Source organism: Polypterus senegalus, chromosome 10, assembly GCF_016835505.1.
Source record: "Polypterus senegalus isolate Bchr_013 chromosome 10, ASM1683550v1, whole genome shotgun sequence".
Lineage (NCBI taxonomy): Eukaryota > Metazoa > Chordata > Cladistia > Polypteriformes > Polypteridae > Polypterus > Polypterus senegalus.
In genome coordinates this window covers 104,104,902-104,122,147 of record NC_053163.1, presented here as the reverse complement: position 1 = coordinate 104,122,147, position 17,246 = coordinate 104,104,902, and the positions used below count along the sequence as shown (strand labels likewise).

Below are 17,246 nucleotides of genomic sequence, written 5' to 3'. Positions count from 1 at the left end.
CGCCTCCCTGGGACATTCATCCTTGTCATCTGTAACTTTTTCGTAAGCTTTTTCTAAAGACTATATATATTCAGACTTTCCTATCAGTACCTATTTTCTAGTATTCTTTGTTCTTGTGGTATTATTATTATTCTTGTAATAAATACCATGCTGCTTTTAACTTTCAATGCTTTGTCTTAATGTCTAGAGTGATTGAAGTAATAAGTTAGATTTCTTTGAGCACCTGGTGACAGCCGGATTTTTGCCATTATTTCTGTGCTGCGAGGTTTATAAGGCTGAGAGTGAGAGTGCTATACTCAACAGAAGGAACAAATACGAGAAAGAAGGTATTCTTGGCTGATGAATGGCCTATAGTCAAGAGTGCTGAGTCTTTGTATGTTTAAATGTATTCTTGTAGACCAAAAGTAATATTTAGGTCTGAGATATCACTAAAACATCGTATTGTTGTTTGTGCCGAAAATAAGTAAGTCTCTTGAAGTGCTGAATGACAGGCTGTTATTCCTATAGCACTTGTGTGGTTTAAAGTGCTAAGGGTTAATCAGCGTGCGTGTGTCATTCATAGGGCACTGTTGTGGTTAGGGTCTGTGTGTGTGTTTATCCATGTGTGTGTGTGTTCATCTTAAAGTGCAACAGTAGACCAACCCGATAACGAACTTGACGAGAACACTTACCCTTGAGGAAACAGGTAAAAGGGCAAGTAGAGGGAAATACCACGATAATACACTCCTCATTCATAAAAAGTTCCAGGACAAAATGGTGTCTGTTGGTTTCTTGAGTCAGTGCCTGTACAAGAAAACTGATGTATATTGTGTGGCCTGGGTTAGACTTGGGATTCCCGGCCTGAGTAATGAATAAGCTTCCCAGTCAGGCCCTGCCTACATCTATTAATAAGTTGTGCCCAAGTGTATTGAATTTCCAAAAAAAATAACACTGACTAAAACTTCTATTGACATTCTGTCAAGTGAAGGGGGAGGACGGGGGCAAACTTATTGAGATAAAAAACTCAATTTAAAAAAGGGAAAAAATAACTGATACTAGACAACATCAGAAGCTGAAAAAATGCAGTTTTAGATGAAATTATATTGCAACTATGTAATTACTTAGGTTGCATAGTGGTTAGTATTGCTGTCTTACAGTTCCAGGACAATGGGTTCCAATCTGGGCTCTGATTCCTATCCAGTTGGACTCTGGGTGTTCTCCCTGAGTCTGGGTGGGAGTTTCTTCAGGTACTCCAAATTGTCTCCTATATCTATCAGATGTACCGTACATGTTATGCTAATTGGTAACTCTGCATATGTGAGTGGTGTGTTTCCCATGAGTCTGAATTGGGAAATGTTTATCAAAAACAAAGAAAGGATGAATTTATGAATTACTTTGATTTTTTGTGACTTACTGTTAAAAAGTTATTCATATTGATGTAGGCTTCAGAGTGTTGCTGCCATCATGCCACTCTACAGAGAGCCACCCCAACAAAGAATTTGAGCCTTTAGAATATCAACTGAATTGTTTTTCTTGAGAATAGTGCATGTGTGTGCCATCTGAAGTTCCCAGTCATGGTCACTTCAGGGTGTTATGATTTGCCACCTCACAAATCTCAGAAAAGATCTTCAATACAAAGACCAGGCCTCAAGTTTTCAAAGAGGCCCAAACACAAAATCAGCCAGTTGCCAAACACAACAAACAGACTACATTGCCTGCACTGGCCAAAATTAGGAAGGACTGATAAATGCAAATTGTTAAGGAAAAAAAAAGTGGCCCACCATAATAAAGTGGTGGTCCTATAATTAAAGAATTTATTTAAATAAAAAACAAAGCAAAACAGGAGCAAAAGGAATCATAAAGCCAACCCAAAACAATGTTCTTAAAAGGCAACCCCAAAGCCAAGTCCAAAAGTCCTAGAAGCAATACCTTAAATCATAAGCAAAAACTCCAAATCAGAATGACAAAAAAAAAAAAAAAAGCACAACAAGAACAAAAATGAGAAATTACAAAACAGGGATTCCAAAAACATTCAAAACATGCAAAAGAGCCAACTGCTCAGCAGCCACCTTACAGCCTGCTAGGCTCTTAAACAGGGCAGAGGGAAGGACCCCAGCTGCATGTACAGACCACTGTAATACAAGGAAATAATGAATACATACTCAAAAGATAATCATGATCATAAAAAATAATTAACAAACAAAACAATAATCATTTAGAAAGAATAAAGTACAATCAAAAAGAAGGCATAAGCATATTTTATAGCATACTTTAAAAATAATATTTAAAGAACACTAAAAGAAACCCTGGACTGGTACTCAATGTGAGGCTGTTTCTACTGAGACAGGCAGCCCTGAATTAGAATTAGTGGGCTTGAGAATGAAATGTTATGTTATAATCAAAGTTCCTAATCTTTAGTAAGAGAAAATGTCTCAATAAATACATGAAGAAATCGGTCATCTTGAAATGTCTAATCAAATCAGAATCTGTAATTCTACAAAGGAAAAACAGAAATACAAAAGAAAACAAGCAAAGCAAGGTTCAAGCTGAAGCTTGCTTCTCTTTTTTCCTTTGTATTTCTATTTTTCCTTCGTTTCTCTGTATTGATTTTGAAGTAAATGGTTTATCTGTTATTATTATGTGTTGGATTGAGTAGCATGCCATTGTTATTTTCTGCCAGTAAACAACAAAATAATGAAAAAAAAATCTATAAGTAATATTAATATTTTCCTGTGTTCAGAACATACAGATGTTTGCTTTACTTCTATTTGTCCATTAACTGAACTCTCTTATTCCACATATTGGTTTGTGAGGAGCTAAAGCCCTTCAAGACAACATTTAGCACAAAGGCAGAACCAACCCTGCACATGGCAGCAGTCCTTTAGCAGGAAGGACTCATGCATGCCCACTATCATGCAGCAAACCTAAAGACACTAATAAATCCTGCACGTATATTACAGGAAAATTAGGGCACTGTGAAAAAAACGACAAGAAACAGCTACCAAAATGCCCTTAAACAGCTTTCTCTAAGAGTTTATTGTTTTAACTGTTTTCTTCTGAATTTTTCATTTTCAAATTAATGTTCTTTCTGAACAGTTTGGTGTGATACTACCTTTCAGTTGAAAGCTAATGGTCACAGTTCTGCTCTTTGCTGTTTTGACTTATTAAATTTAGATAGATAGATTTATCATAATTTACCCACTTATTTATTTACATTTATACACTCATCTAACTATATGTCCACCCACCATCAATATGTGTACTCTTCCATACACCTGTCTGTCCATGTACTCACCCATGCTTCTAGATAGATAGATAGATAGATAGATAGATAGATAGATAGATAGATAGATAGATAGATAGATAGATAGATAGATAGATAGATAAACTTGTCCCCCATAGGAAATTTAAAATTTGAATTGTCCTAACAGTACAAAAGCAGCAAAGTGATAGTTCAGGATTTAGTTGAAACTCTTATTTTGATTTCCACCAGGTATTGTTTGTACTCCATTTAGAACATAACATAGTAACAGGGCACACACACCCCTACATAACGCTGGGCCAATTCAGACTTAGCCTCTAACATGGATGTCTCAGGGGTTGAAGAAGAAAGCCCATGCGAATAAGGGGAGAATAAGCAAACTCCAACACAGACAATGCCTGCACATAGGATTCTTATGACTTTTATAACATGCTTCCTACTACAATGGCAACTGCCTTTTAATTCCCTTTGTGACAAAAAATGAAAATTGACAGGAAGTATGAATTTAACTTTATTGATACTGATAATCAACAAGCCTTAGCTGAAATCTACTCTTCTCAATTTCTGGGTTCCCTGGCATTTTTCAGATCACATTCTCAGTTCTGTATTTACAGCCATGCTTACCTTGTACCAGGTCATTACTGGCTGCTTGTATGGCGCTAGATAGTCTTCTATATCTGGACAAGTGATCTCCTTTTTCTTGGTGATCTCCGATTTTTCCATGTAGCGAATTTTACTGTTATAGCAGAGCCCAGAATCACTCTCTTCCACCGTCAAGGACATTGACACCTTCATGCAGTATGTTGAGTTTCTGCAGAAACAGAAAGGCTTTACATTTCTAATTTCACCTTTACAAGCTAGCATTACACACAAAGCAAATATTGATTTTGTTTTTTTTTATAGGATTTCATCTCAAAATCAACACAGTGCTTAGACAGCAATGAAATTCCACAAAGGTTTGCAGTACCGCCACAAACAAAGGATGAAATTGGATTTATGGATTTAATTTAAATTATTAATGCTTTAATTAACATAAACACTGTAACCTCTGTGCTATGGCACATTATCAATGATGGGGAAAAAAAGAAAACTATTTCACACTTCACCTAATAGAAATGCTCTTTTGGTCAGATGCGCTTATATGCAGATCTGTGTACTTTGCAATGCCAGGCCAATTCCTTGTTAGGTCAAAACACACCAGAGGAGAATCTCCATAAGCATTTAGAAAACTGGTTTGATAAACTGTAATATACTGTATGTTGCAGAAGGAGACTGAAAATTAATGTTATTTGAATCGGGTCCTTTATATTAACAGGCTGATATAATATTATATACTCTTCTAAAAGCCTTTACATTTTTTTTCAGTGCTCTCTTTGTATTACCCCATGGATGAACAGGCAGCCAATTGTGAAAATCTGCCTGAAAACTTTACTTCTATCTGTTATTTTACTATTGGGCCAATACAAACTGAATAATAAATAAATTTAATATAATTTGGTATGTGAATGTGCGTCAATATGAAGGTTTATGGAAAGAAAGAAAGATTTCTGATGAAATAATGCAAGTTTGTATATTACCTCAATGAATACTAAAATCTCCTGTGTATTATTCCATTAGCCAAACTTTTCTAGCTTTCTAGCTCCCTTTCTAAGTTTCTAACATTCCTTTGGGGAGGATCTAGAATGACTTTGAAGGCTCCAGGCATAAATAGGTATCTCAGCTTAAAGTTTTCTAGACTTATATGTTGGACTGCAGGCAATATTCATATCTTACAGCGAGAAAGTATAAACTAAAGAAATTAAAGATCAAAAGATGGAGGAGCTCTTCAGCAGAGCAAATCAGGGAGAGCTTCTGAGTGTCTACTGCCCCCACAAGGACTGGTGATGCTGTGCTGGTGTTTAGAATTCTGCTTTCAAGAAAAAGTAAGCATCAATGATGAAACATTTCATGCCATCTGACAGTGAAAAGCAATGAGTGTCATCAAGATTTCCTAGATCTTATATAGTGTGGAAGAATGGATGCGCTTCACTGATGGGACAAAGATTTATATTGGAGCAAGGTTGAAGATTAATGGTGACTCAAATACAAGTGGATTTACCTAAAAGGTGAAAAAAAAAAATCAACTTAAAAAGTGTGCATGCAGAAGTAATATTTAAATACATACAGCATATTGCTTTACAAAAGATACAGAAAAATCTCATCATTATGGAATATTCTTTATTAAATGAACTGGCAAAAAATATTTGCAAATGATATTTATTGTGTATTCATTAGGGTATAAAAATAAGTAATTTTATTTCCTAGTCCAGAACACAGATTGCTAAAGTTTGACCCTCACCCTTCTTTATATTCATTGCCAAGATTAAATTAATTGGGAACTGCAGATTTTGAAACTTGAAACTGAATGTCTGCTGCCATAATAGATATCCAGAGAATAAAATTATTTGTTCAGCAACTTTTCTTGTTATGATGGTAGCTTAATATGTTTTCTAATTTTAATTTCATGGTATTACAAACTAAATAAAATTTCAGAGAAGTATAACAAGAGCTGCAGTTTTTAGTTTAAAAATATGTGGCAGCAATTCTTAGTTTAAAAAGTCTACAGGACAATAATCATCATCTGGCACAGTTTAAGGGATTTATATAGGTTTGAAATTTTTAGATGCATTTATTCCATCTGCTATATGATTTATGCTCCCATGGAAACAACCACAACAAAGCTTCATTGTCACATAGGCAAAAAATTGAAATTGGACAGGTGTAACCAATTCAGGTTTTTATTATTCATACAGTACATTCTAACTGAAGTGCAAGCCTGCTAACTGTAAAACCACAATAAAATAATAAAACACAGCACTGTTGCAAAGACAATGTGGATATAACACTTCTTAAAAGATATTCCCCTGAAATAAGATGCAATTTTGTCAAAGTAAAGCAATATGAAATGAAAATGTATTTCCTTTTTGGTATTAGGCTTTTCTTATGAGAAGAAAAAATGTTTAGGGCAGTCATGTCCTAATAAACTAATAAACCAATAAACAACTTATATGTATATTATAACATGTTATCTCCAAACAGCTGCAACTGACAATCTTGGATTGCTCATGTCACTCTGTTGCTGTACTCCAGCACCTTGAATATAGTCATGGCATGTTTAAAGAGTATCTTCACTGTTTATTGAATTACCACTACTACAGATTCACATGCATGGACAAATTCAATTTGATAATATATTGTCAAAAATACAAAAACAATTGAACTTTCTGTGATCAACTTTTTATTAAGTAAAAACAAATTGATAGGATATATCAATAAATGGACATAGCCTAAAAAAGTAACCTAACAGTACTATGCAATTCAAATTAGGTTGTGATGTGTAAATTTTAATACATAATATTGAAGAGCTTGACAAACTATATATATATTACCAAAGGAGACTAGCACAGCTAATACAATGATCAATTTAGCAACTTTGTTCTGCTGTCCCAAAACATTCCCCCCAGAGTCAATTATGTTGGCTTTGATTGTAAGAAGTGTTGGATAAAAGTGTCTGCTAGGAACTTTATTAGAACCGGGTGAGGTTAAGAGTGGTGTAGTTCAGGGGTCATAAATGATCTGGATGGGAACATAAACTACAATCTGGTTAACTTTGCAGATGATTCCATGCCAGGTAAATTGGCAGATAATCTCAATTCTGCTGAATCATTAAAGGGGGACTTGACCAGAATATAGGATTGGGCAGATTTGTGGTAGATAAAATATAATGTGAGTAAATATAAGGAATCGCACATAGGAAGTAGAACTGTTAGATCTGAACACACAACGTTTACAGGTTTAAAACCTGAAAGTACCGCTAATGAAATGGACCTAACAGTCATAGCTGACTCATCACTATTAACTTCCAGGCAGTATTTCAGATGCCATTAAGAAGGCTAAACGAATGTTACATTATATATCACGATGTGTAGAGTACAAGTCAAAGGAGGTTATGCTTTAGCTTTATTATGCACTGGTGTAGCCTCACCTGGAGTACTGCATGCAGTTTTGATCTCTGGGCTATAAAAAATACATTGCAGGGCTAGAAATAGTCCAGAGAAGAGTGACTACAGGATAACAGGAATGCAGGTGATATGTTATAAGGAAAGGTTAAAAGAGTTGAAAGTTTTCAGTTTAATCAAAAGGAAATTAAGAGGTGACATGAAATGTTTAAAATTATGAAAGAAATTAGTACAGTGATCCCTTGCTATATCGCGCTTTGACTTTCTCGGCTTCACTCCATCACGGATTTTAAATGTAAGCATATCTAAATATATATCATGGACTTTTCGCTAGTTCGCGGATTTCTGCGGACAATGGGTCTTTTAATTTAAAGTACATGCTTCCTCAGTTTGCTTGCCCAGTTGATTTCATACAAGGGACGCTATTGGCGGATGGCTTAGAAGCTACCCAATCAGAGCATGTATTACGTATTAAATAAAACTCCTCAATGATATATGATGTGCTTCCCGAGCGGTGCTTGATTGTTTACTTTTCTCGGTTTCTCTCTGACATTCTCTGCGCCTGACAGAGGGGTTGTTTGCCTAGAATATACGGACGCTACTCTAAAAAATGCTGAAAGAATACCTTCACATTGCTCTCTTCTTTGCGGCTGCTTTATCGGGCGCATACTTAAAAGCCCAACAGCACGTACTGATTTTTTGATTGTTTGCTTTTCTGTCACGCTCGCTCTCTCTCTCTCTCTGCTCCTGACGAAGCTCCTTTGAAGAGGAAGATATGTTTGCATTCTTTTAAATGTGAGAAAGAACTGTCATCTCTGGCTTGTCATGGAGCACAGTTTAAACTTTTGACTAAAGGGTGTTATTTCATGTCTAGAGGGCTCTAATAATGTTAACAGTGTGGGAGAGTTTATAAGGGCTTAAAATATATAAAAATAACCATACAAACATATGGTTTCTACTTCGCGGATTTTCACATATCGCGGGGGGCTCTGGAACGCAACCCCCGAGATCGAGGAGGGATTACTGTATAGTGGATCCAGGCTGTTACTTTAAAATGAGTTCAACAAGTACATAGTTGGAAACTTCTTAAGGGTAGATTTCACACAAATATTAAAGCTTTATTTTTTCACATAGAGAAATATAGTGCTTTGAAACTGATAGTTCAGAAGCACAATAAGTCCTAAAACTGCCCATAATGCTCAATGGAGGGAGATACTGTCATACCTCGACTAGTCACCATAAAGGACAATGAAGAATCTTTATAAATAGAATGATTTATTTTACAAAACTGTTCTGTTTTAATCAAAGCTCCTAACCTTCACAAAAGGCAAAATGAATTATCTGCCAAGGCAATACAAGCTTTGTCCCAAAACACAAATCCAAAGAATAGTCAAAAACAGAGCAAAGAGGTAAAAAATCTGGTAAATCACAACAAGCACCGCAGCAATAATCACAGGAGAAATTTAATACCACCAAAAGCACATTCACAATGAACCTCCAGTTTTCCTCAGCCTTTATAGAGCTGAAGTCAGCTCTTTGATAGTGCTGAGCAGGCTCTTGGGGGACCTCCCACAAAATACATGGAACATAAAAGAAAACACACACGTACATTGAAAGTAAATGCCCAACAATAGCAACATGAACAAAGGAATCAAAAATGAACAAGAAAGACATAAAAACAACTTTTGAACCCCAGCCAGGGAAAGAACCATGGCTGAAATGAAACACACAGACATATGCAATTAGTAATGAAATGATGTGGTCAACCAACAGTAGAACTTTAGGGACCTTCAGAACTTGACTTGATATTGGTTTGGAAGAATTAAATGGATAGTGTTGGCAAGCTTTGTGGGCCGAAAGAATAAACATAAATGTAAAACCCATTTTTAATGTCCAACATGACTGATAATTTTCAAAGGTCCCTTTCTATTCTATACCATTCAACTGTCAGCTCAATGTAGTACATAAATCAACACAAAGGCATAAAAATGGAGGAAATACCCCATGCTGACTCTTACTGAGGAAGCTCAGCTAATCTGGAACCAACACACATAATTAGAAGATGAACTGTGCAAAGTAAGCATTTTAATTTTAGATGAAATAATATTGACAACATGGATTATGTTTGTAAGTGAATTTATTGACTATATGTCATTCCATTTACTGAAAAAAAAAAACTTTGTTCCAGTCTTAGGAACACAGGAAGCCAAAGTTTATCTTGGCACAGGGAAGGAGTCAACCCTGGATTCAGAATTAGAAGATTGTTAATGATAACAGTCCAAAGGAGATGGCAGGCATATTGATAAGAATGAGGGCCATTTTCCTGTATTCTCCAAAACACAAAGACTTAGGTCACTATAATTGTCCCCTAAGCTATAGTGCAATGTTTTCAAATTTGGATTTACAGATTTAAAAAACCTTGTGTAGAAAAATGCCTCCTTGTGTTGGCTCTATCTTCCCTCCCTTGTGCATCACTGTAAGCTCTTCAAAAGAATGCAGGCTAGGGAAAAGAACATGATATCTGAGTTTTTGTGTGAAGTCAGAAATAATTTAAACCGTTATGGATTAGAAGAGCCTCCAGTACAGCAAATATATTTTTCAACACTGCTGATAGTCCTTCGGAGTGATATTTACAGAGGTTGCCTGATAAACCCAGTGCACTATGTAATTTCTCTTAATGTCTTTCTTTTAACAGAAATTCCCCCAAGCTGTGGTGTTAGCAGACATACTTTTGCTCCTGTCTGATCCCCTTTGGCAATCCTTAGGACCATAAAGATATCAATAACAAGTAGATGACACCTGACTAACACAAATGAACTTTTATTAGCTGTGAGGAAAAATCAAACAGAAGCTTCTCAATGATTTATAAGGTGACAGCAACACAAATAAATACACAAGCACTCCACTGTGTGCTTAAGGAAATGTTTTATTAATATCAATGGATTATGTGATGGGATTCAATGATTCACCTTAGAAGCGGCACACAGACTAATTACAGAGGGAACAAATAAAATTGGAGATTTTGTAATTAATTCAGTCCTGAATGTTTAAAATTCACAGTAATGTGATACAGCAAATAAAGAAATACCTAGAAAATATTCACTTGACAGCCTAAAATAAAAACAGACAAATGAATAAAGATAATATCAAACAATTAACGTGAAGATAAATCCACATCTTTATTTAGTCACGTACAGTGCTTACTTATTTATTTGCTTGTCAGGTTGGGCTTTTGGAGCAACACTAATTGGAAATTACAGTTAAGAATGTTCAAGACATTATGACTCATTGTTGCTAATTTCAAACCTTTGCACAATAATCAGTTGACTCCTTGCTAGATCCTGCTGGAAAGTGGTTTATTTAAGAAAAGAAACGGCTTAGTTGAGGAGTTTTAGACGGTGCTGCAAACTTGGTGCGCATATTTTTTTCAGTTCAGTATACTGAATATGATATCTCAGGCATATGTGGTTATAACATGTGTGGTATATAGCCGGCCATTCATCCTGGCCAATACCCCCACACCACCAGATGGAGCCCTCCCTGCGACGTGGAGATGCCCCGAATTCCAGCAGGGCATCATGGACTTTGGAGTTTTCCTTCACAGCCCTACTGGATACCATGGGGGCCACCAGAGGACGCTGCAGGGAGGCTCAAGGATTATTTTCCATACAGCCCGGAAGTACGTCCCAGTCACGGGGACTGAAGAAATGACATACTTCCGGGTTAAAGAAAAAGGAGTTTTCATCCGACCCGGAAGTGTTGCCAGTCACATGGACAGAGAGAGAAACACTTCCGGGTCAAGGACTATAAAAGACTGGGAAATCCCAGCGTGTTGAGCTGAGTTAGGAGGAAGGGTGCCTGACGACGCGTCTGGGAGTGGAGGATTGTGATTATAGTGTATTGGATTATTGTTTATGAGTATTGTGGAGTGGAGGGTGCTTTGTGCACATTATTGTATTAATAAATTCATCATTTGAACTTTTATCTGGTGTCTGGCGTCTGATCTGAGGGTTCAAGGGGATGACAGTGCCCCCTATCTGTCACACATGACAATATGATGTTATTTAGAACTTTTTGATCATTTTAATTATTAAGCAGAGTAATTCAGGGAGAGGTGAGTTATGGTGAAGTATGTAAACATTCTGTATTAAACTTTATTTAAAAGCATTTGATAGGACTTGTCCTTCATATTCTTCTTCTTCCTCCTTTTCATGTTTTCCCACTTCTATGTGGGATTGATGTGTTTGATTGACCCTCTTCATATCGTTCAGTTCTGCACCTCCACCTCAGTCAAATTGCTTTCCTTCAGATCTTCTTTCACTTTATCCATCCACCACCACTCTGGCCTCCCTTACTTTCTCTCCCCCTGTATTTTCATTCCCATCAATCTTTTGCCCACATATTCATTCTCTTCATCACATGTTCATACCACTTCAATGTACTTCCTTACTTTCTTAGATACTGTATGTCTTCCAGTTTTGTTGAACCTCTGATTGTCTCATTTCTTATTCTGTCCTTTTTTGTAACCTCATATATCCACCTCAATGTTTTCATTTCTGTCACATCTAACTTCATCTCCTGTGCTCCCTTTACCGCTCATGTCTCAGCTCCATATACCATGGCTATTTTTTTCTCCATCACATGAATCTTTTAAATTCAAAATGCCATGATATATGCCCATCCTAAAGCAGTTTATTTATCAAATAAGCATGTGAACAGAAAGAAAAGTGAATTTATAAAATAAACAAATTTCCTGCAATTTTCACAGTTTTTAAATTATACAACCATTTGTGACCACGACAGTCCATTACAAACAACACTAACAAATCCAGCAAGAAGTTAAGAGAGTGGTCAGAATGTTTGGTGTGTAAAACCATACCGTTTTTAGATGATCTCTGTGAATTATCATCACAAATGTTAGTCTGATTGAAAAAAAAATAATTGAACACAAGAGGGTGCTTCCCAATTAAAAAAGAACCACAGTCTTAGCCTGCTGGAAAAGCATTTGTAAGCCACAATACTGGAATGGTGAACCTGCCTGATAATTGATTCTTGGATCTAGGAGGAGCAATGAAAATTCTTCCTTGGCCATTTAGAGGTGCACAAGCACATTGTCCTTTCATGCTATTTTAAGGGTCATAGTACTTTTCCAGTCCAGTCTAAAAAGGTTATGACTTTGGACACCTTGATATCCTATGAAACGAGGAGATTGTATATGACATTCCTAGGCTGATGCAAATGCCATTCAATGTGTATTTATGCGGAGCAAAACATTTGTTTACATGTTGCACTTCATGCCAAATGAATTACTTCAGTTTAGACTTGAGAGTTTGTATCTTTTCCTATTGTGATTAATATATAAAGTGACAGGATGCAGTAGAGACATGAAGCATATCCAGTAAATGAATTAAACAGTTACATTTCTACTGTTTGAAGACTATGTTGTTTTCTTGGCTTCCTAAGTCTGTGATGCATGGAGCAAGCTGGTGCAATATTTAGCTGAATATGATGTGGTCAGCATCCAAATTTCGGGTCATGCTTTTTCTCTAGGAAAGTGTGTTACTTCTACCAGATAAATTATTACAGTCCTAAGTTGACAAATTTAGTTGAGACCAAAAGACTGACAAATGGATCTGTGGATCAATGGCAGTTTTGTGGAATCTGTAGCAAACACTTTCGGTGATGTGAAAATTTCCTTAGATGAAGCTTTTGATTTATCTTGGCCATCATCTCCACTCCTAACTTGTTACTACTGACTGAAAGAATTCAATTTCAAATACAACTGCCCAATATGATTTTCTCTTCTGTGTTTCTTGATTCATTTTCCACGACAAGGAGACAATCTCAGACATATGGGAGGATCCTGAAGAATGGCTGCATCTCCAGAGAGATCACATTTTTTCCCTAACCACAAACTATCTGTAAATTCCCCTAGAGGAGTTTGATTCTATTTCTGAGAATAGGATGGCCTGGTCTGTCCAGCCTGGCCTATTCTAAATACTAACCATGCCTGGAACAACAAATCAAAAGAAAATTGAAGTGGTTTCCCCGATTGTTCCAGGAAACTGGGTTTCATTCCCAGTCTATCAACTGTCTACCCTGAGTTTGCGCATTCTCTTCAGGTTTCTCCATGTATGTCAAATTTTATCCTCAATTCAAACATATATCTTAGGTTAACTGGTGATAATAAATTGAGTAAGTGTGTTCTGCTCTGGATTGCGACTGGGTTCAGAGTTTCTTCACACCTAGTGTTGGAATCAGTAAGGAACTTGAAATAAGTATGTCTGAACATCAGATAGATAAGTAGGCAGGTGTATAAATTGCATTTTATCTAATTTAATTTCTATTTCTGTGAAAAACAGCATGTGATTCTTAGTCTAGATATTAAAAATGTACCTTTTAAGTTTCTTAAAATTCTCATCTAACTATTGTATAACCTTGAATGCGTTCAATTATAATGCCACAGATTAGGGCATGTATAGTACATAACATTAGACATTGTGCAAAAAAGGCTGACAAAGGCAATGCTTCTTTTGGCAGGTAGGCTTTGAAGGCATTGTAATGGCATTGACAAGTTGCACCAGCCTGGGAATGGCATCAATGATGAGTCACCAGCAACATAAGCTGGCATTCAGTTATTCAAATGAGCAGCTTCTGAGCCAGCTGCAGGGGAAGCTATAAAAATGGCAAGTGTGCCACGGTTGTATATGACGTTCAACTAGTGAAGCAACTATAAGCCATCCTTCTATGCACAGCAAGCTACATAAATAAACAATGTAAAGAGCAATAATCCATTGAGGTGGAGCCAGCAAGCACCGTGCAGAGCTATATTGGTGTCAGAAGTGAGACAAATGAAAAACCTACACTCCAACTCAGAAAAGTGACAAGTGCTGTTGAGACCCAAAATGTACTTGCTGGGCTTTTCTGAAGAGCTGTTGAAGAGTTCTGAGGCTAAGATCTGGGATCTGGAATACCAGTGACAGCATAAATACAAGACGAAAGACAACTGAGAGACTGTTATCTGCAGAGCTACCACCAATTGTTCATTTGCTAAGGTCCATTAGCTTGGGTATACAGCTGCTGGCAGGTTTTTCTAAAAGATCACTTTGTATTGGGTCATAAAATCAGGGAAAGCGTGACAGATCTTGTTGCCACTAATCCCAGGTGAGCAGTGTGAAGCAGAGCTAGTAAAAGATTGCACAGGCAAAGGACAAGGCTGATGATAACAGCATAACAGTGCAATTGAGGAGGAAGAGTCTTGAAACTGAGTGCTAACTCTGCAGCTCCACAAAACCAGGGTTGTCTACCCACATATACAGTAATGAACAGATTACTGCACAGAAGTGCAGCATGTTACACCTCTGCTGCTCCACATGACAGCACAGCATTCAAAATCCCAGTTATGCTATCTGGCAACACAACACTCAAACCCTGATTACCAGCCATATGACCACAATGGAAGAGATAACTACACTGCCAGATCAAATAATTTGTGTGCTGTTGCAAGTAGCTGGTAGTGATTGCTGGGACACTGAATTTGAAGGGATGGCTACGTAATAGCATTGATAAGTTGTATCGGTGAAGGGATGACATCAATGATGAGACAACGACAGCATAAGTTGGTGACTTCATTCATATAACGTAATTCAAATTAGCAGCTTCAGAGCAGACTGCAGAGGAGCCTACAAAAACACAGTCACACAAATTCTAGTTATTCTGCGTAAAGGAACTGATTATTAAGGACAGAAAGCTACCTAAACGTCAGGATATATAATAAATGTTGATCAGGCAGATCACAAATGAAAAATGAAATGCTATGGAACCAACTGTTATCTTAATAGATGGTCCCCTGCCATTTACATTGTTTTATTGCGTCTGTTCTTTACTGGTCGTAGCTCATCAGCTGACTGTTTTCTCATCTTCTTACTTACTCTGGGCCTTATGGGCTCTTAAGCCATATCTCTCCATGACAGAGGTCTTTCAGGGCCAGTCTAGTTTTTAATTGGACTATGTTTGTGCTTGACTGCACTTGGTGTCAATTTATTGACCCTGTGATTAGTCAGAATGTTCTATGCTGGAACCTTCTGATGTAAATTACGTTGTCTTTTTGCCATCACTCTGCACAGAGTCCTGATAAATTTCTTGAGTCTGTTTATAACGCTTCTGCTTTAGTCCTGCAGCCTGCTGTTTTCTGTGCTCTAAAAAGTTGCTGTGCCTTAATGGCAGTTGGATTCTTAGAGATATGTATAAATAAGTTTAAATAAGTACAATACTTAGACAATGCTTTTCAATTTTGCATTGACTGAGATGACTCTCTATCCTTTTGGACAGGTTGCTTTGACTTAATTTTAAAGTATTTATTTGAAAAGTGGAATCTTCACTGTCATACTTTGACAGTAAAACTTTTCCAAATTCTGAATGGCAGAACCTTTGCCATATCTATGTCAGCAAGATGGACTCCTTTGGGATATTATATTTATGTTAAAACACATTACTTAATGCAGTTTTATGGGTACTAAAGTCTATGTGCCCGTCATGAGCTATTGGTGCAGATCGACATCCTGAAGGCCTCTGGCAGGCTGAAAGGATTTGTTCCACCTCCTCACCGGTCCTACGGCTGCAAGATCTGCTACATGGGAACAATTCTCTAATGGCAGGCTTCCAGAAAATGTTGACAGCACATTATACTGCGGGAACAGCTCATATCAAAGAATTTCACTGCATGGCAGTAGAACATCTTTGCCTGAAGGAAATCCTTAGTGTGCCAAGGATTAGCTACTATCACATCAGACAAAGAGCGGTAATGGGCAAGCTAATCCAGTCATGCTTGTGTTAATTTCCTTTGCCGGAAGGTTTCTTTCCTTTTTATCAAATGATCAAGCAAATAATTCAAACAAGATCTGTGACTATAAGCATTTCCACAAAAAGTAAATGCAAAAAATAAAGTACAATGATCATAAAATCAAAATTTTAGTTTTACTGAAGTGTTTCTTTCTTAAAAGAACTACATAAGTATTTCAAGGTAATACCTATTGCCCCCGCATTTAAGCTGTTCTCACAGAGGCAAAAAAAGAGAAAGAAAATTAATTTTAATTGTGGCAAGCTCTTCTTGGTCCAAAATAAGCACATTATTGCTATGGATCATATATTCTTGTGTTTCATGGCACCTGAGAGTAGTAACATGTTGCATGTTGGTTGGACGTTCAAGTAAGAATTTCAGTGTACTCTGTACACATGACAATGCCATTCTTATTATCACTGTCTTACTTTTGACAGTACTACTAGGGTGTTGTACTGTGTTAGCGATTATGAATATAGTTAGAAGTCAAGCAAAATGACACCTTTTATTGGCTAACTAAAGAGATTACAATATGCCAGCTTTCGAGGCAACTCAGGCCTCATACTTTTGACACAATTAAAAATAGTGTTCTACAAAACAGGACCATATGGCCCTGGATATGCTTTTAGCAGCTCAGAGAGGTACCTGCATGGCAACTGGACAGAAATGTTGCTCCTACATTCTGGACACTTTCCACAATATATCTGACCTGGCCTATAAGATTCTTCATGCAGATGATCCAGTTTTTGCTCCCGACTGGACATCACAACTGAATACTGACTGGTTTAATGAATTTATTTCTCTTTCTCAGGCTTGGTTAAAAGCAGTATTTGTTACTTTATTAATTTTTGTCCACATCATCCTATTATGCAACTGTAGGTTTAAACAAATTATGTGAGTCTTTATGTCATCAGAATCATGGTAAAAACTTCTGCTCCCCCTCTTGATATTGGTTATGTTGCCTTGTCACTTGAACTGCCTTATGCCAATGTAGACTGATCTGAATCAGCTGTTTGAAGTAAATGAGAATTGATTACTGCTGCTCTCGAAGAACAAAAGGGGGGATTATGAGAGTTGATTTTTACTGATAAATATGATTTTTTACTATTTGATTGTGTATTGATTATGTTGAATGACTTCTGTCCTTGTTAACTGTTAGCTTTTGCCT

At 36.8% G+C, this 17,246-nt stretch overlaps 1 protein-coding gene across 1 annotated transcript in view; it reads right to left on the bottom strand.

Annotated features, from left to right (window-relative positions):
- Positions 1 to 17,246, bottom strand: part of il1rapl2 (interleukin 1 receptor accessory protein-like 2) — a 1,094,678-nt gene that overhangs the window by 412,772 nt on the left and 664,660 nt on the right. Inside the window, exon 4 of the mRNA XM_039766278.1 lies at positions 3,866 to 4,052. Coding sequence (XP_039622212.1) covers positions 3,866 to 4,052 — 187 coding nt within the window. The remainder of the gene's footprint in view (positions 1 to 3,865; positions 4,053 to 17,246) is intronic.